Source organism: Oncorhynchus mykiss, chromosome 19 (assembly GCF_013265735.2).
Source record: "Oncorhynchus mykiss isolate Arlee chromosome 19, USDA_OmykA_1.1, whole genome shotgun sequence".
In the NCBI taxonomy this organism is placed as follows: Eukaryota; Metazoa; Chordata; class Actinopteri; order Salmoniformes; family Salmonidae; genus Oncorhynchus; species Oncorhynchus mykiss.
This window is the reverse complement of record NC_048583.1, coordinates 46192038-46212118: the sequence shown is the minus strand read 5'-3', so window position 1 is coordinate 46212118 and position 20081 is coordinate 46192038. Positions and strand designations below refer to the sequence as shown.

Here is a 20081-nt window from a genome sequence, read left to right as displayed (position 1 = left end):
TTTAAATGTGTCCACAAATACAACAGCTGTCTGCACCGATAAGACCGTCGACTTCTTAGAGTCAGGCTTAGAGTCAGGCTTAGAGTCAGGCTTAGAGTCAGGCTTAGTCAGAGAGACCGAAGTACCAGTGCACCAATCAGAGAAGCTAAGTAGCAGAGTCGTGGTTGGTATTGCATTAGACAAGCGGGAGGAATAGTTACAACAGTGAGTTACACTTCCCACTTCTGCCCATCGGGACATTGTTCATCAGGACTGAAACTACACAACATAACACACAGGCACTGGTGTATTCACCAACACTCCCACCCACAATACTTCCCCTAGGTTAGCGTTGGCATCATTTCACAGGAAATTCCAGAGCAAGAGACAAAAATGTGCTAGTGAAAATAAAATGAGTGATTCGGAGAAAAGATCGAGCTGGGCTTCATATCTCAGCCATGTGATTAGAGAAACAGCCAGACATCTGGACAGCATGCTGGAGCCATGCATGATAATATCCAACCAAATGAAAAGGATTCTCTCCCACTGGGCACAGATGTCAATTCAATGTCTATTCTACGCTGGTTCAACGTAATTTCATTGAAATTACTTGGAAACAATGTTGATTAAACCCAGCGTGTGCCCAGTAGGCTTTGAATATAGCAACTGTGTGGTATTTTCTCAAGCAATTCAGCATGTTGTGGGCATACATACTGTACATATATACCGTACATACATGTTGATAATATCCTCACTCTTTTCAGAAGTGTCCATGGCAAATAACATCTACATAAATTCTGTGTTGTGTCACTTCAGGAAAGTGTTATAAGCTGTGTTGTGTGAGTAATCAGAGTCCGTATGAACCAGCACACACACAGTAGTGTGTGTTATAGTGATGTTAATGAAGCCTCTATGGCCACTGCAGAGCCATGGAGGAATAGCCACGCTACACAGGATCTTAGAAAGTTAACCGGCCCAATCTGAAGGGCTTTGCGGCTGAATGAGGGCACGACAATGCATCGCCCACTCTTTAGTATCTTTTTAACTACCTCCTCCCCTCTCCAGGACCCCCTTCCAGTGATAGTGATGTGATTTCGCAGACTGTTTGGGGGCTAAGTCTTATTGAATCTGACCCTATTGTCTTTATCCACAGTTGAATTGTACTTAGCCTGCCATTAACACTGTTCTTGTCTAGGTTTAAGCACCACATGCAGGGTTTCATATAACTGTATTTTATATGACCATGTCAAGAATACTATATTAGCCTTTAAGTGAAGACAAGAGGCAGTACTAAATATTTCCGGTTCATTACTGACCTGATTTTCACATTCTTATTGAGATGGAGGTATTTTTTAAATATTTGGTTACATTTCCCTCCAAATGAAATGCAACAGATCAAACATTACATGTACTCAATGTACATCACGGTGATCAATGTCCAGCACTGGCAGCACATACATTTTAATGTTGACTACATTACGCATTGCTTGGGTGAATGTCAGAATTCAACACATATTTCAGTGTCCCACTGGCACTGACTCTAAAGGGGGAATAATCATTAGTCATTTAAACATAGTTTATCACACCATAACCATTACATTAACGCCTTCGCATACTTGCAAATGTAGACCCCTGGTGACAAACTGTGTCCTTTATATCTTCACACGAACACGTGAGGACCATTATGAGTCAGTCTAATGTGTGGGTTGTCTGATGGACTGTGAGATGTCTTGTGTTAAGTTAACACAGTGTTGTGTATGCCTTAACACGTACGTGTGAATACTTGCTTGCTCTGGTTAAAAACCTTTACTGCAATGGGCTAAATCAGGGTCACACAGAGTGTTTCTTGGTAGTCAAACAAATCTACTTTGGAACAATAGTATACACCTCACACTCATGGTTATTATAGACTTTCATTTTGAGGTTGCATTCCAATTTGACACTTTATATACATCACAGAAAACTGAAATATAACAAAACCGCTTGACATAGACACACCGGATTTTCTGCGTCTTTAAAAAAATAATGTTAATTCATTATGAAATTATGAAAAATATGAATAACATTCCACCCACGAGGCCACTAGGTCATTTGATTGCAGGGAAGGGCTACTGTGTATGAGATGATCAGAAGATAAGGAGATGAAGGGGAGTTAAACGTGGGTGTGGGCGTAGGGAGGTGGGGGCTGTAAAAGGGCGGGGTGGGGCTGCAAGGGGTGAAATTGTGTCCCTTCTGCAATTGGCTGCGAGTCTAAATGTCTCATTATGCGCCTCATTGTTCCTTTGTTGGGGTTGGGGGTATAAATTCACTCCTGTAGGACTGCAGGGGGACAGACCCCCGACGAGAACCAGACACAGCCTGCGCCTGCTGTATCTAGCTATCTACTGAACTCTGACAGAAGTGACAGTGAGAGAGCATCGGCCCTCAGGGAACTGTGAGCTTTCCTACTCAGACAACAGAGAGTGAAGAAAGATCCAGCTTTTTGTTTTTTGTTTTCAAGAACTTTTCACAAACATATTTGGCTCTAACCTCAGTTGCTTTGTGGTTTTAGTTGTTTTTTCCCACTTTCGTGTTTTACATTTATTTTCTAAACATCATTTGTTGAGATGGACTCTGACGCTGGCTCCAACTCCAGCCGCTCCTCATCTCCAGATCTGGTGGTGGATGACTCCATGGGCAGCTTCTTCTCCAACAAGATGTTCCAAGCCTACTGCCGGGAGGAGGGGGCAGCCAGGGCCGCTGGGCAGGGCAGGACTGACCGCTGTGCTGTGGGAGGCAAGAGCAAGACCCTCAAAGAGGGTGACGTGCAGGACCTGAGGCTGAAGGTGAACGGCAGGGAGAGGAAGAGGATGCACGACCTGAACCAGGCCATGGACGGCCTGAGGGAGGTCATGCCCTATGCTCAGGGGCCCTCCGTCCGCAAGCTCTCCAAGATCTCCACCCTGATGTTGGCCCGTAACTACATCCTCATGCTGTCCAGCTCCCTGGAGGAGATGAAGAAGCTGGTGGGGGACGTGTATGGAGGTGGTGGTTCCCAGAGTCGCACTAGCCACCGCCGGATCAACCCTCCGGCCCCCACAGCTCACCTCCCCCTACACCCCCTGGCCCAGTCCCTGCACTCCCTGGTGGGTAGCACGGCCTCGGCTCTCCACCACCCTTCGCCTCTCCCGGCTCCAGCCCCACACTCACCACCCTCTGCAAGCTACCTGGGCTTCCACCATGCACCCGTACAGAGCCTGCTGAAAGACCCTCTCCACCTAGCCAGCTCCTACAGGCACTTTCCTGGTATGCCCTGTCCCTGCTCGCTCTGCCAGCCTCTACCAACCACCGCATCCACCCTGCATAGTTTTTCCATGGGCAAGTGAGCAGGTGACACCCAGGACTGAGCTCTGTAGTTGAGGCCCAGTGCCCACCCCAGGACTAAGTAGTGGACTGAGGACTGAGATAAATTGTTGGTTGAACTGTAAAAAACATTGGTAGCCCCCAGGACCTGTACATATTTTGTATATATCTTCTATTGAGTATTCCGCTGCTATTTTTCTAAATGACATTCCTTGATTATATTGAAAACATTTAAATGCACACACAGAAACACTTAGATAATTTAAGTCAGATAATTTGGTTATGCTTTGTATTTCATACTATTGTTCTTGAAGCTCTTTTTTGAATGTAACAGCTATAATATCTGCTATTGCTATTCAATATCGGAAATTCAGTGTTACTGAAACAAATGACAAAGATGGAAAGTGCTGTGTCCTTCTGCAGGTGTCTTATTTTCCTAAATTAAACCTTTTAAAAAATACATGTTCTGCTGTTTTGCTTGAGACATAAATTGCTGTAAATCTATCTACATCTGTTTCCATATTATTTGCATGTGTTTTTCAGCATGTCTTTTGTCTTTCTCATTCTGAAACAGGCTACGTAGCACTACAACAGTAAAACACAAAGAACAATATCCCTATCAGTTTACCATCCCTGTGCACTGCACAGGGAGGTGCAGTAGTTAGTGGTGCTGAGCAGGGTAGGGGAGGGGTGGGAGAGGAGAAGTCTACCCTGAGCTAAAGAGAGAGAGAAGGGCCAGACAATGCAATGCTGCAGAGGGAGGCTGAATATGGCACTCTGAGCTCTGGGATCATCCATCTTCACCTCAACAGGGTGTGGGAGATGAAAGGGCAGCGCGGGCGCCAGGACGGCGCGTCACTTTTGTCTGGCACAGGCAGGGGACAGGGCTGTGGCCCTCTCATCTATGGGCCAGAGGATTTGTCACTGTCCCTGTATTCATACCTATGACACATCAGAACAATAAGAGTAAATATGTGCCGTTTTTACTTAGGATGTTTCAACGTAAGAATACACACCAAGTCTCATATGGCACCATTGCAATTTCAAGTGTTTGAAAACCAACAGATCAAAACAGAGGATATCAAAGTTTTTGTTTTTCAGTTTTTAAAAGATCAAAAAATATATATTTTCATGAAATCAATGATATTTTAAAACGTTATAGTCAATGATTGACTAACTATACCAAACACTTCAGCACAATGACATATGTGGGATGGATGACACAGACGTGTATTTACTCAAACCCACAACAATGGCTCACCCTCACTTAGCAACAAATCAAGCGTGTAAAATACATGCTTATCCTCCCATGGCTGACGGATGAGGTCGAGATCAGGGGAGAAATAAAGAGATGTAACTCCTCAGTCCCCCTTCAACCCCCTTCTCCATGAGAGCTCTGAATAGAGCTGGACAATAGCCATGCACGGGACACAAAGACCGGGGGAGGCCAAGCTCTCGTGCCTGGGACACAGGCCCCCTCCATTCAATCTACATTTCATCATGGTAACAAGCACTGTTGGGCCAAAAGGCCTGACACATCGCCCGCCACAAAGGCGGTTAGCTCTAATTTATGGGGCTATTGACACTGTAAAGAACCCCTGTCAGTACTCTGGGACTGTCAGCTGTGGGACGTCCCAGTGGGGGGAGGCAGCTGCCAGCCTAGCCCGGGGAGGGGCCTTCTGTGGTGGGGACAGGCGCTCTGGCATCACCTGGTCCCTGGTCCCCTGACACTTGGATCCTGGGTCCTCCCACTAGGCCCCCCTTTATTTGGGCACAGGTGGGAATGGGAAGTAGAACACATTGTGGGGATTAGTGGGGTCGGCCTCCCTTTGGTGTCCTCCCTCCTTTAGGTGGATAATTAGGGACATTGACTTGTGCAAAGCTGGTGTTTCCTGATCGTTAGCAGATGGTGTTAACCCACGGAGCAGCAGCAGCAGGATGGAGAGGGTGCGGGAGTGTGTGAGGGTGTGAGGGTGTGTGTCTGTGTGGTGTGCAATTGATATGCATCTTAAATCATACAATACTGACAGTGCCTTTCTAGGCCATTATGACCAGCCACTGTTGTCATCATAGTGCTTTTACCATATGCTGACCTGTTATGTGCTGTCTGAAGTATATTCAGTATGTTGGGAGCATATGCTGTGAATATGCTCCCACGTTTAGGGCAATCCACATCAAACACATATAACATAGGATGTGTGAATGTAAAAGGGCTTTAAATATAAAGGTTTTGTCATGTTTAATGACTGCAGGCCTATTTCTACATTACCACGAACAGCTTGACAATATTTGGCACTTATCCATAAAAAATTACACTCAAAAACAAAATATAAACATTAAGGGCAAAAACATTCTAAAATTCAACAGCTTTTTCAGTAGGAAGAAAAATATCTGAAAGCGACACAATACACTGCAGCATCAGAGAAAATAAAAGTCCCACGTTTTTTCAAATGAGTGGAGAGTAAAGACTGTGTGGTCCGAATATTCACTATTGTATGCAGTAGTCATGATCATGATAGCTGATGGCCCCCACCCCATAGACACAGATGGATGAGTTAACAGGAAGGAATGCTAATCAATAGAAGGGTGTGTGTTACCCTGGGCTCAGCAGTAGACAGGATCGACAGCGTTAATTAGGGAACTGAAGGAGCCAATTAGGGGGATTGAGGGTCTGGACAGGAGAGACATATTGGAGAACATACGCACACATTGTGCTGCGTCTGGATACAGGGGATCTTCAATTAGGGGAGAGCTCTCCTCCAGAAGCTCGCAGCCTGACCATTTTACTATCAGTTCAGTAAAGTCGGGATCCCTTCACCCTGCATACTGATGAGGGGGAAACGCAGCTGGGATAGGGTCAACAACCCACTGGTCTGGGAATTAATGTAGACCCATTAAAGATCGAGTCACATACGGGCGGATTTGATTACTAATCATGTGGCTAGGTGAGTTAAATCTTATAATGTGTTGCCTACATTACCTACATTTTCAGACCTCTCTCTAGGAGAGAGTGCTATTGACTGGCAGGCCAGATTTGACCTTATTTATAATACTGAACAAGCTCAAACTAATTAAAAAGGATAGGCTATAGACCATGAACATTTTCATAAACCATTTAAAAAGTAATTGCATAATGTGCATCCCATTAAAATTAGTGATACAAACTTTGAAAGGGCATACTTAGCCAAATATGCAAACCTATTACAACTGACTCAGCCAGGCTTATTCTGAAATATTTCGATAACTTTCACTTTAGCTGGACTTGATAATAAATACAAGTGGGTGCAAGGTTGGTGTTCAATTATGATACATTTTGTAAGGAGAATTTGAACGCAATGTTAGATTTAGTTTTCATAAAGTTATTGCACCAGCAACGCCAGCGCAGCAGCCTACCAACGCGAAGCTTGATCCTTTGCAGACACCGTAGTCCTAAAGAAATGCCCAAGAGCGTAGCTAGCTAATAGCTAACATAATTAATTTGGAAAATAATAATAATACATTTTACATCAGCTATCTATCCTAAAACTGTATTTACTAGAAGAAGATACAAATTGAAAAACTGCATTTTACAAGCTTCTTCCTCATTCAGTGGGGTCAGAGTTCAGTAAATATTGGTGATGTCATGGTCTGAAGATGGCTGAAGGGTGAGTGTGAAGTCGCAAAATAGTTTTTGTTTTATAAATTAACCATCGTAATATATCCCACTCTCAGCATGTTTTTCTTTCATGTAATATATTCATCCATTCATATTTAGCTATTGCCACATTCATCTATTTCAAAACGATGCAATCAGTTGCTTTGTCTGTTCTCGAGTCAATCGGGTTTTGTTTACCAAAAATATTGCACCAGCTGTTTAGCTCGATGGCTAGCTAGCAGTGGCTAGCAAACTGTTTGCTGCCTGTTCGCGGAGACTGACGTATTAATAGTGTGTTGTAAATATTAACAGTGATTGGAAAAATACAGTTCCATGGTTTCCACCGTAGCTTTGTTCGCTATCTAGCTAGCAAGCTAACAGCTAATGCAAATTCACTGGTGTTGGTTAGCAATTCAGCTAAGTTGGCTAGATTGTTATCAAATACTGCATAGTTTCCTAAGAACGCGAAGCGAGGCGACCATCTCTGTCGGCGCCATGCGCATTGTCATCCTGCCTGACCTGGTCGCTAATGGCCTAGCTAAATAGTTATATAGCTAAAATGTAAGCTATGCATTTCACCATTAGTACCTGTTGATCACGTTTTAATACTCTGTCATCACTATGTCTCTTTACTTCAGAGAAAGCTGTGACGGTTGGTGGGGAGGCTGGCTTCAACAAAGCTTCCAGGCCGTCAAAGATAAGGTAGCCTGCACGAATCCCCAGATTATCTCTCTAGTATCACAATGAGCCGCAAACTGTTGTGTTATGTTCTGTGCATCAAAAGGCTAATTTAATGTCTTCAATATGACTCATTATAAAACAAGGTGAAAATCAATATCCTTGTGACATCCGAGTACACTGATAATGCATACATATTACTGTACTCTGTTTGCACTTGTCCATGTAACTCCAACGTTTTATTGTTTTTGCAGTCATCAGAGGCATACGAATTTATAAAGCGTGACCTGACAGAGTTCTCCAACGTGGTGCAACATGACGCTGCGTGCTCCATCGTGGCCACAGCAAGCGCCGTTAGAAGCAAACTAGCGGTAGGCCATTTGGTTCTTTACTAGTTTCACGTTTTAATGTCACGTGCATAAGTAAAGTGAAATGTCTTTCTTGCTAGTTCTAAACCCAACAATGCAGTAATCAATAAAAATGTAACTCTAAAGATAACATAAGGTAGAGCAAAACCACACGAGAAATAGAAATAACTAGAACATGAGAAAGTAAGCAAACATACTATATACAGGGTCAGTTCCAGTACCATATTTATAATGTGCAGGGATACTGGAGTGATAGAGGTAGATACAGTGCCTTGCGAAAGTATTCGGCCCCCTTGAACTTTGCGACCTTTTGCCACATTTCAGGCTTCAAACATAAAGATATAAAACTGTATTTTTTTGTGAAGAATCAACAACAAGTGGGACACAATCATGAAGTGGAACGACATTTATTGGATATTTCAAACTTTTTTAACAACTCAAAAACTGAAGAATTTGGCGTGCAAAATTATTCAGCTCCTTTACTTTCAGTGCAGCAAACTCTCTCCAGAAGTTCAGTGAGGATCTCTGAATGATCCAATGTTGACCTAAATGACTAATGATGATAAATACAATCCACCTGTGTGTAATCAAGTCTCCGTATAAATGCACCTGCACTGTGATAGTCTCAGAGGTCCGTTAAAAGCGCAGAGAGCATCATGAAGAACAAGGAACACACCAGGCAGGTCCGAGATACTGTTGTGAAGAAGTTTAAAGCCGGATTTGGATACAAAAAGATTTCCCAAGCTTTAAACCTCCCAAGGAGCACTGTGCAAGCGATAATATTGAAATGGAAGGAGTATCAGACCACTGCAAATCTACCAAGACCTGGCCGTCCCTCTAAACTTTCAGCTTATACAAGGAGAAGACTGATCAGAGATGCAGGCAAGAGGCCCATGATCACTCTGGATGAACTGCAGAGATCTACAGCTGAGGTGGGAGACTCTGTCCGTAGGACAACAATCAGTCGTATATTGCACAAATCTGGCCTTTATGGAAGAGTGGCAAGAAGAAAGCCATTTCTTAAAGATATCCATAAAAAGTGTTGTTTAAAGTTTGCCACAAGCCACCTGGGAGACACACCAAACATGTGGAAGAAGGTGCTCTGGTCAGATGAAACCAAAATTGAACTTTTTGGCAACAATGCAAAACGTTATGTTTGGCGTAAAAGCAACACAGCTGAACACACCATCCCCACTGTCAAACATGGTGGTGGCAGCATCATGGTTTGGGCCTGCTTTTCTTCAACAGGGACAGGGAAGATGGTTAAAATTGATGGGAAGATGGATGGAGCCAAATACAGGACCATTCTGGAAGAAAACCTGATGGAGTCTGCAAAAGACCTGAGACTGGGACGGAGATTTGTCTTCCAATAAGACAATGATCCAAAACATAAAGCAAAATCTACAATGGAATGGTTCAAAAATAAACATATCCAGGTGTTAGAATGGCCAAGTCAAAGTCCAGACCTGAATCCAATCGAGAATCTGTGGAAAGAACTGAAAACTGCTGTTCACAAATGCTCTCCATCCAACCTCACTGAGCTCGAGTTGTTTTGCAAGGAGGAATGAGAAAAATGTTCAGTCTCTCGATGTGCAAAACTGATAGAGACATACCCCAAGCGACTTACAGCTGTAATCGCAGCAAAAGGCGGCGCTACAAAGTATTAACTTAAGGGGGCTGAATAATTTTGCACGCCCAATTTTTCAGTTTTTGATTTGTTAAAAAAGTTTGAAATATCCAATAAATGTCGTTCCACTTCATGATTGTGTCCCACTTGTTGTTGATTCTTCACAAAAAATACAGTTTTATATCTTTATGTTTGAAGCCTGAAATGTGGCAAAAGGTCGCAAAGTTCAAGGGGACCGAATACTTTCGCAAGGCACTGTATATATAGGGGTAAGGTGACCAGGCATCAGAATATATGGTTAACAGAGTAGCAGCAGTGTATATAATGATTGTATTTGAGTTGGTGTGTGTAGAGTCAGTATAAATGAGTGTGTGTGTGAGCAAATGTTGGAGTGAGTGTTGGCGTGTGTAGGGCCCTGTGAGTGCAACTACAATCCAACAAATAAATACAAGGGTCAACTCAGGCTGTGTAGCAATTTTGTTAGCTATGGGTCATAGTGACCCATATTAGATAAGTTCATATGACTGTGGTATGTCACCTGTCCCACTTTGTTTCAGGTGGAGGGCTCCTCTGATACCACAGAGAAGGTGAAGAAGAGCCTATCCAGTTTCTTAGGAGTGATAACAGACACCCTCGCTCCTCCCCAGGACATGACCATCGACTGTGATGTCATCACGCTAGTGGCAACTCCAGCAGGCACCACAGAGGTGTATGACAGCACCAAGGTGAGTATGTTAATACTGTGTTAAGCTTATCACTATGACAGTGTGATTTACCAAATTAAGGACTAGTTACCTTGCTGTTTTACATTTACTGCTAATATACCAGAATGTTTCTCAGAAATTATGTATTAACATCATGTGTTATAATTTTTCCCCAATCTGTTCAAACATGTAAGAGTGGTCAGGTTTAGAAGTATTACTGAGGTCCAGACTAGAGGATGGTTAATCCACAGGATTTAGCTTTAGCCCTAAAATACGCAAATCAAAGAAATCTTTTAAAAACATTTTTTAAATCAAAATATAAAATAAAATCAATACTCACAAAAGTTTGGACACACCTACTCAATGCAGGGTTTTTCTTTATTTTGACTATTTTCTACATTGTAGAATAATAGTGAAGACCAACAGTGCTTGTTACCATGATGAAATGTAGATTGAATGGAGGGGGCCTGTGTCCCAGGCACGAGAGCTTGGCCTCCCCCGGTCTTTGTGTCCCGTGCATGGCTATTGTCCAGCTCTATTCAGAGCTCTCATGGAGAAGGGGGTTGAAGGGGGACTGAGGAGTTGCATCTCTTTATTTCTCCCCTGATCTCGACCTACTATAAAATAACACATGGACTTTATATATACACTACCGTTCAAAGGTTTGGGGTTACTGAGTTAAAATGATAAACTTGGATTAGCTAACACACCGTGCCTTTGGAACACTGGAGTGATAGTTGCTGATAATGGGTCTCTGTACACCTATGTAGATATTCCATTAAAAATCAAACGTTTCCAGCTACAATAGTGATTTACAACATTAACAATGTCTACACTGTATTTCGGATCAACTTGCTGTTATTTTAATTTACATTTTTTTAAATTTTCTTTCAAAAACAAGGACATTTCTAAGTGACCCCAAACTTTTGAACGGTAGTGTATATATTGAGATGTAACTGTTAAAAGACAATAGTTTACAGCATATTAGGCTATTGAAAGCATTAGCATAACGTTATCAATATACTAAACAAACAAAATACGGTCTCTTTTTGTTGCAATACTAGATATCAGAACACATGTTATGTCACATGATCATTTGAGTTAGTGTGTGTTTTGTTCCCTAGGCTCGTCTCTACAGTCTGCAGGCTGACCCTGCTACATACTGCAATGAGCCTGATGGTGAGGCAGTACACGTTTCTTTTCTATCTGTCTTCACTATTCTCATTAAAGAAAAGGTCATGTGCCATGCAACGTCACTAACCCGGCTTCATTCCCTCAAAACATAAAAAAGCCGTCAGAATGGCAATGACAAGGGACTTACACCCATATAATTACTCAGTCTACTCTACCCTCAGCTGCACTCCACTACTTTATAAATCATGGTCAAAGTCAACTCCTATTACAATGAATGCAAATAACTTGGCAGGACAAGACATGGGTAGTTTGCTATGCCACTTATTTTCATGCTGTTCTTAAACGGTCATGAAAATATTGTTTTGTGTTTGTAATTGTGTTTCCTGTGTTCTGTCCCAGGTTCCCTAGAGCAGTTTGATGCGTGGCTCTCCAGCTTCAGCCTGGAGGAGAGGAAAGGAGAGATCTCTGACCTCCTGGTCAACACCCCCTCTATCAGGGCCCTTTACACCAGAATGGTACACTTTCTAATAGGGTTGGGCCAAATTACAATATGTTAATTTATCAATAATGATTGACAGCCGTTATCAATGGTGACAACATCGTGATGTGACAGACAATGGTTTATCCTATTTGAACCTGACTGGTGCCGCGCAGTAGGCCTAACGGAATCGGGCAGCGCATGAGTGACATTCCGAGTAATTCAATAAATAGCCTATGTTATATAGGCCTTCAGAACGCAATAAATTAATGTAGGCTAGACAGAGTGAGGAATTTCACCAAAGCTTTGCAAAATGTCCAGTCAGAAAGAATTGTTTCTCTCACTTTGTCAGATGCATGGGCCTTATAGCCAAAATCTATAAAACATTTATAACAGACACCTTAACTATATTGTGTTTAGCTGTTTTCAAAAACATAGGGTATATTCCCTTGTCTCGCCATTCATTATGAATTTGACTTTGGGCTAGTACGCTTTCATCGTTTTATGCATGCAAGCTTTCTCTTTCAAACAATGAATTCATCTGGTTAACGTCCTCAACATCTGCTCTGACGACGAGCTCATGTCTGAAGGAGACGACACCTGCGAGGGTAAAAAAAAAACACACCCTGTTAAGAACTCTTTTTATTTTTTATATATATATTGACTTTCATCTCAAAGTTGTTTGAATATTCTAAAAACCTAAGGTAGCCAGTGGACTAATAATGAGAGAGAACAAACAATATATCAATGGACTATAAAAAAATGGAATGAAAAGTTTAAGCTTATTAAGAAAGAAATGATCCGTGTGGGGCCCACAGAAGCAAACAGGGTCAACTCCCTTCACAAAGCACGTCGACAGGTCTCCCACAAGGTCAAAAACGGGGACCCAAACCAGCAACCTATCAGCCACCAGCCCAAGCTCCCAACCGCCAGGCCACCAGCCCTCCAGGATCCCTTTATGGCACTATTTACATGTGTGTCTGTGCATGTGTGTGCGTTTGAATGAGAGTGTGTATATGCATGTGCATACGAGTACGGACACCTGCACGGCATCAGCCTTAGGCAAACAAGCATTAGATGTAAAAACGTTGTCCGTCATTCTATCCCCCTCCCAGCAACTCCACTCCCACCTATCTCCAGTTCCACATCCCAACCCTCAGCTTCCTTCAGCCCATCCCACCGATCTCTGCTGGCCGCCCTCTTCGGATTTCTATGCACCATATATCTTTCAACTGTGCTGTGATGTTTAACATACAATTGAATAGAATCCACAAAATTGCGAGTTAAAGTTAAATACTTTAAATGAGAGTATTAGTAATTGACTGACCAGTTCTCCCAACAATTCTATTTCTTGGGTAAAGTTTTGATTCATGTTATGCATTTTCAGCCATTCCTGAACCTGAGACCAGAAACAGGGTACCTGAGGGCAATACCAAAACAAATGGTCTATTGATTCTGTATCCTCACCAAAAAATCTGTAGATCTGCAATGACTATATGCTCCAAATATTCAACATTTTGTTGGTGGCAAGAATTCTGTACAATAATTTTAGCTGAGAAGCTTGAAGTCAAATCAAATTGTATTTGTCACCTCCTCCAAATACTACAGGTGTAGACCTTACTGTGAAATGCTTACTTACAATCCCTTAACCAACAATGCAGTTCAATAAATATATTTAAGAAAATATTTACTAAATAAACTAAAGTAAACACAAAATAAGCAATAAAATAACAATAGCAAGGCTATATACAGGGGGTACCGGTGCCCAGTCAGTGTACAGGTTAGTTGAGGTAATTTGTATTTGTAGGTAGTCATAAAGTGACTATGCATAGATAATAAACAGCGAGTAGCAGCAGTGTTAAAAACAAAGGGGGGAGGTCGCCAATGTATGTAGTCTGGGTGGCCAATTGATTAATTAGTTATTTTCGATTTAATAATCTCAACCCACCCACTTCATATTCATTATAGAGATAGGCACGCTTTATCTTGTCTGGTTAATTAAGCAACCCAGATAAAGCAAAATATTTCTTGCTCATATAATTTGAAAAACGAATCATCAGTAGTAGGCAGCGCCATAAGTGAGTAAACTGAGATTTGAATAAGGAGTTAATCAGGGCAATTTTTCCATGAAATAGACAGGAATTTACTTCTCCATGGTTGCAGAATCTTGTCTATTTTTACAAGTTTTCTACTGAAATTCATTGTGGAGAGCTCATTTATATATTTTGTAATATGCATACCAACTATGTCTACTTCCCCATCAGCCCATTTTATTGGTAAACTGCAGGGTAATGTAAAAGTTGTATTTTTTAAGGATCCAATACGTAATATTGTACACTTATCATAATTAGGTTTTAGTCCAGAGAGTACAGAAAAGTTATCTAGATCTTCAATGAGACATTGCAGGGATCTAGTTTACGGACTGAATATAAAACTTGAGTCATCGGCATACATGGACACCTTTGTTTTTAAGCCTTGGATTTCTAATCCACCCAATGATTTATAACCTAACTCTTAATGCAGTAAGACAGCCCGTTCATCTTCAGTTGACTGTCACTTTGCTCCGTCATGTGTACGAGTCACACACACACACACACACACACACACACACACACACACCTGTTCCATGCTGAAACTCCACCAGAAAGAAATATTAGAAAAGATTTGCCTGCACTTAGCGTCTGCCCAGGCTTTCAGCGTTATCTTTAGTCATGTTTTATATTTGTTTATCTTTTTGTTGGCCAATACCAGCATACATCACAATGTTATCTTATGAGTACATAATCACGATAGGACAAAGGTTGACATCGCCCAACCCTACTTTATAACCCTCCTGTTCAGACCTTATCTCATAGAAGTTAGAAGTTAATAACTTTTTAAAATGCTCTGTGCGTTGTGTAAGAGTAAGTATTTTCATCCATAGGTGCCAGCAGCTGTAGCCCATTCTGAATTCTGGCAGCGGTATTTCTACAAAGTCTTTCAGTTGGACCAGGTAATTCACTCACTTTTTGTAACGTTTTGTTACTGGCATGTATAGCTCTCATGAACCATCATGCACCCTCTTCTATCAGAATCCCATGTTAGAATGTAAACTGCGCCCCTGCTGGCCAGTTGTAGATCATTTTGGAGAGAGGCTCCTACCACAGAGTAGAGAGCTCTGCTACCCAACCCGAGCCCCCGATATTATACGCAGGGTTAGGGCTGGATAGTGGCTGTTTTTTCCATCAATAACCAGGTTACGGGCAGAGCTTGAGTATCACTAAAGAGGATTTTGAGGCTTCCGAGTGGCGCAGCGGTTTAAATGGAAACGCAAAGGGGGTTACCTAGTCAGTTGTCCAACTGAAAGTATTCAACTGAAATGTGTCTTCTGCATTTAACCCAACCCATCTGCCCAACAGTGGGTTAACTGCCTTGCTCAGGGTGCATCTCAGTAATAGAGGCGTCACTACAGACCCTGGTTCGATTCCAGGCTGTATCACAACTGGCCGTGATTGGGAATCTCATAGAGCGGCGCAGAATTGGTCCAGCTTCGTCCGAGTTAGGGTTTGGTTGGGGTAGGCCGTCATTGTAAATACGAATTTGTTTTTAACCGTCTTGCCTAGTTAAATGAAGGTTAAATAAAATGCAAATAAAATAAACACTAACATTTTGAAGCTGAGCCATTTGCTAGTGCTATGCTGCGCAGTACAATGATATCTGACTAAGATCATAACATTGTCAGAAGTGCTTCAACCTCATCAAATATAAGACAGGAGAGATTATTTCACAGAAAATAATAATATTCCGTGAGTGTTGTTAGTTTAGAGTGACGAACAGCTAACTGCTCTCTGCCTCGTCAGTGAGCAGAGCAGCCCAAGCGGAGCTGTTGCCATGGATACTCAGAGCTCCATGAGTAGCTTATGGATTTACTAACAGAGGAAGTTATTTCTTATTTCGGGCCGAGAGGGCCTTATATTTGGCAGAGTCAATCGGGCCTGGGTAGGATAAGGGTTTGAACGTAGCGTGCATAGGTAGGGCTCTGGCTTACAATTCATGCCTGTGCAGGACTCTACCTCAGAGCTCTGGTCGCTTAGTAGACTCTTGGAAGACTAATCTTGGCACCCAGAACCAAATCCCCCGCTATTTGATTTGGATTCGGACACTTTCCTGTGTGTCCTAACAAAGCCCAGGCCCCCTCTTCCAAAGCTCATTCCAATCCTCTCCCTCCCTTTCTGGAAAGTGCATGTGTTTTTATGATATTTTGTGTGCTGCATGCTGACAAAATGGAGGTATCAGACAATGTATTCAGTGCAACTATTTCACAGGTAAGCTATGTTTATTAGAGAATTTCCCAGTTAAAATCCCTGTCCCCACTTCATATAATCACCTTATCCGATAAATAGACGCACTAAAAAGCTGGTAGTGTTCTGCTGATGGGTTACTAATGTGACTGACCACCAGGAGGAGGCCAGGCGAGTGGCCTTGAAGCAGAGAGCAGAGCAGACTTCCCACACAGAGGCTCTGGGCTGGGAGGAGGAGGATGAAGGTATGTTGGATAGGGAATTTCACAATGGTGAAATGTCTTCTGTGAGATGTGACCTGAAAGAAGTCAGTCAGACTAGTCAGGTCTGTCTCGTGACTCACTGTTTTCTCCCTTATTTCTACCCCAGATGACTTCCTTGGCGCCACGTCTTCATCTCGCCTGGACTTCACGCCCCCATTGGACAACCCTGCTACCCAGCTGTCCCCACTTACACCAGTCACAATGGCGACGACCCCACTCAGCCCCATCCCGTCTCCAAGCGGGGAGCGCTCCTCTCCCCTCTCCCTGAGCAGCGACAGCGGCAGCCTGCCCACCCAGGTGGAGGTGAGACCAGCCAGGCCACAGCCTGCAGTCGTGGAGCTGTCCCAGAAACTCAACAAGGCCAGCCTGGAGGAGAAAGAGCCAGAGGGGCAGCAGGAGGAGGAGAATAGGGTTCAGTTAGAGGCCCCAGCCCAGCCTGAGCCCACAGAGAAGGCTACAGCTGAGAGAATAACAGTCCAGGCCCCAGCTACCACAGTTCAGGCCCCAGCTACCACCATCAGACCAGAGACCGAGGGGCCCCAGGACCTGAGGGTGTTTGAGCTCAACTCTGACAGCGGGAAGTCTACACCTTCAAACAATGGCAAGAAAGGTAAAATGACATTATATTCAGTTATTGGTGTGACTGTGGTAACAGGGTTTGATTGAATAGGGCCTAAGCTGTTCATCAAATCAAAATCAAACACATTTTTATTTGGCACATGCGCCAAATACAACAGGTGTAGACTTTACCATGAAATGTTTACATATGAGCACTTTCCCAACAATGCAGAGTTAAAAGTAAGAAAACAGTTCTAATTAGTGAATAAGAAGGAAAAAATGGAAACGGTAACACAATAAAACAACAACAACCAGGGAATATATATAAGAAGTACTGATACCGAGTCAATGTGCAGGGGTACGAGGTAGTTGAGATAATATGTACATGTAGGTAGGAGTAAAAGTGACTAGGTGTGTGTGTGTGTGATCAATATGCATGCGTGTGTGTGTTGGAGTGTCAGTGTAGTATGTGTGGGTAAAGTTCAGTGAGTGTGTATAGAGCCAGTGCAAGAATAGTATTCTAGAAGAGTGTTAAGTGGTCCCATCTGATCCTGTGCTTCACCCTGACCCCTGCAGGGTCCAGCACAGATGTCAGTGAGGACTGGGAGAAGGACTTTGACCTGGACATGACAGAAGACGAGGTCCAGATGGTGCTCTCTAGAGTTGAGGCTACAGGAGAGGTGGGCAATAAATACAAAATGTTCCTGTTGCATTTCTTCTAACCCCAAACTGTAACAATAAAGAACATGCCTAGTTAGTTCAATTATGTTGAACTAAATGAAATGTTTTATTTTTCAGCTGGAGGAGGACTGGGAAAACTGGAACTGATGATTGCTGTGGCGTACTGTTTCTATCCCGCCATTAAAGCGAGTTCTCGGCAGACGAACCATGCTTAACGTGTTTTACCTCTGTCCACGCCGTCACCGTGTCACGTTTGTTCGTAGGGGAATGTCCCTTTGGTTTGGACCATGTTGCTGAAGGCGCTAGCATAGCAATGGCAATCCAAGACAATACGATTAGAGCCAAGGCACCATCAGCTGTCAGTTTGTGCACATAGGTTTCAAAGCTGATTTACTCAGTCTTTTTGGTTATTTCTTGAAAGCTGCTGCTCCCTCTATCTTCTGAAATGCCATTAAGTACATGTAAATTGTTGCTAGTGAACTTCTTCAAAGTTATGAGTGGCGGGAATTATGACTTCACTTTAGGCTGAAGAATAGCCATTAAATTGTAACGCTGCGTATCACCTTTCATGAGATGAAATTCGTCATGTGATTTATTGAATGGTGAATATATTGATTTAAACTTTAAAAAAAGAAACTAACTCGTCTATCTTATGCAAGTGAATATTCATAAGGGAACCTATTTTGGCCTTTATAGGGAGCATTCATTTTGGATTCACTCCCAACCTTAGATACATATGACCTTGACAGACGAGCGATAGTGTGGACAAGATATCCAAAATGTTTTGTCACACACTTGCCATTCTGTCTGTTTTCATCCCTGCCCTGCTAAGTAATTGACATGAACATATCAGCTCTTCTGTGACCTCCATGGGCCACGTTTCCGCTTTATTTCCTGTCTCTGCTACAATAATCTATTATTCGATCAGTCCACGTCTAATATTATTCTGGATGGGTAAAGGTCTCATTTATTGTCAAAAGAGAAGATGATAATGACGCAATAAAGAGGCTGCAAAATGTTTCAGGTGTCATGGTGCCAGAGTATTGGGCTTGGATGTCTGAGGAGGTATGGCCTGTTGTCATGTTATTTCTGATGTTAAATAATTAATGAGATCCCACAGCCTGCTTAGTATGGACATATATACTGCACAATAGCTCTGAGTATGGAGTTGCAGAGAGCCAAGAGGAAATGAGGGCTTTGTCTGCTTGATTTATTTAACAATACAGTATAGACTAGCTTCATTCTGCAGTATCGCTTCATACTATTCTGCTATTTTATTGTCATAATTGTCTTCATCAGTGTAAACTGTGGCCAAGACTCAAAGCATAAAGATTTAGTGTATAGATCTCTACAATTACTGCTTTTCATGTGAATGTTATTTTTCTGAGCATTGTTTTGCATGTCAGTGCAATCACTTATGCAAACTGTTGTACAGCAGGTGTACTGTTTTAAGTTGTAAGGTCGCTTACTAGCTTGTAGTTGCTAAAGGAATGACCTGTTTATAATGAATTGATTGATATGTTGCATGTCTCAAGTTATCTATGTATTTCACATTAATACATATATTTGCACTTTAAACAATACGTTTAAAGCTGTTCATTTTAGGCAATTACATTTTCCTCTATTTTTCAAATGATCATTGTCATTAAAAAGAGTCTCATGTAAATGAGTAGTCAATGTGAGTTGGATTTCCAAAAAAGATCATGTTCCTAATAGGTACACTTTTAGAAAAAAATGGCTAAAGTGGAGTTTGACTCCCAACTATCGCTGGGTTTCTAGAAAATGCTAGAAATGTGAACTCATCAAGAGCTGAACGTTCAGGGCATCATCTTTGCCATTATGTTGGCACACACCTTGCCAAGGTAACGTCGTCAGTTAGACAGGTGTCATCATTCTGGTTTTACGCACCACATGGAAGGTTGACAGTTTATTTTGGTTGACCGTTTAATTTCCTTTTGCGGGAAAATATAAAGTTTGATTACCGTGTAAAAAGGTAAGTACATCAGTAGACCCTAAGCAACTAGCATATTAATCATAGTTGTAGCCTAAACGTGTCAAATCCTACAAACCATATGATTTGTAGAGATTGAGAATATCCAACAGCAACATGAACAGGGACCACTACCAGACTAGAGTTTGCAGGAAGAGTTCGCTGCCCGGAAAGCCATATAGGTGTACTAAACTTCCTTTTTGCGGCAAAGCCATACCAATCAACATACATCAATGTCCCGCCATCTCGGTCATTCGGCTTCCATAGTCTACAGTCCTAGTAGGCCACAAATCAGACATTCAACAATTCAAATATGTCAGAGCAAGTTTCTTTCTTTTTTTCTTCTCACCTCTGCCTGGCCATTT

General features: G+C 42.3%; 2 protein-coding genes across 2 annotated transcripts; both read left to right on the top strand.

The window, feature by feature from the left end:
• Positions 1-2321: 2321 nt before the first annotated feature.
• LOC110498582 (oligodendrocyte transcription factor 3-like) lies at positions 2322-3799 on the top strand. The gene has a single exon (XM_021575235.2). It carries the CDS (start codon positions 2586-2588, stop codon positions 3342-3344), a length of 759 nt encoding a protein of 252 aa, XP_021430910.2. The 5' UTR covers positions 2322-2585; the 3' UTR covers positions 3345-3799.
• Positions 3800-6744: 2945 nt separating this feature from the next.
• Positions 6745-19389, top strand: LOC110498003 (BSD domain-containing protein 1). Its single transcript, XM_021574528.2, has 11 exons — positions 6745-6965; positions 7594-7657; positions 7888-8004; positions 10186-10353; positions 11457-11511; positions 11866-11981; positions 14868-14936; positions 16385-16469; positions 16594-17097; positions 17622-17725; positions 17844-19389. The coding sequence occupies exons 1-11, from the start codon at positions 6955-6957 to the stop codon at positions 17871-17873; spliced, it is 1323 nt and encodes a 440-aa protein (XP_021430203.2). The 5' UTR covers positions 6745-6954; the 3' UTR covers positions 17874-19389.
• The last annotated feature ends 692 nt before the right edge of the window (positions 19390-20081 follow it).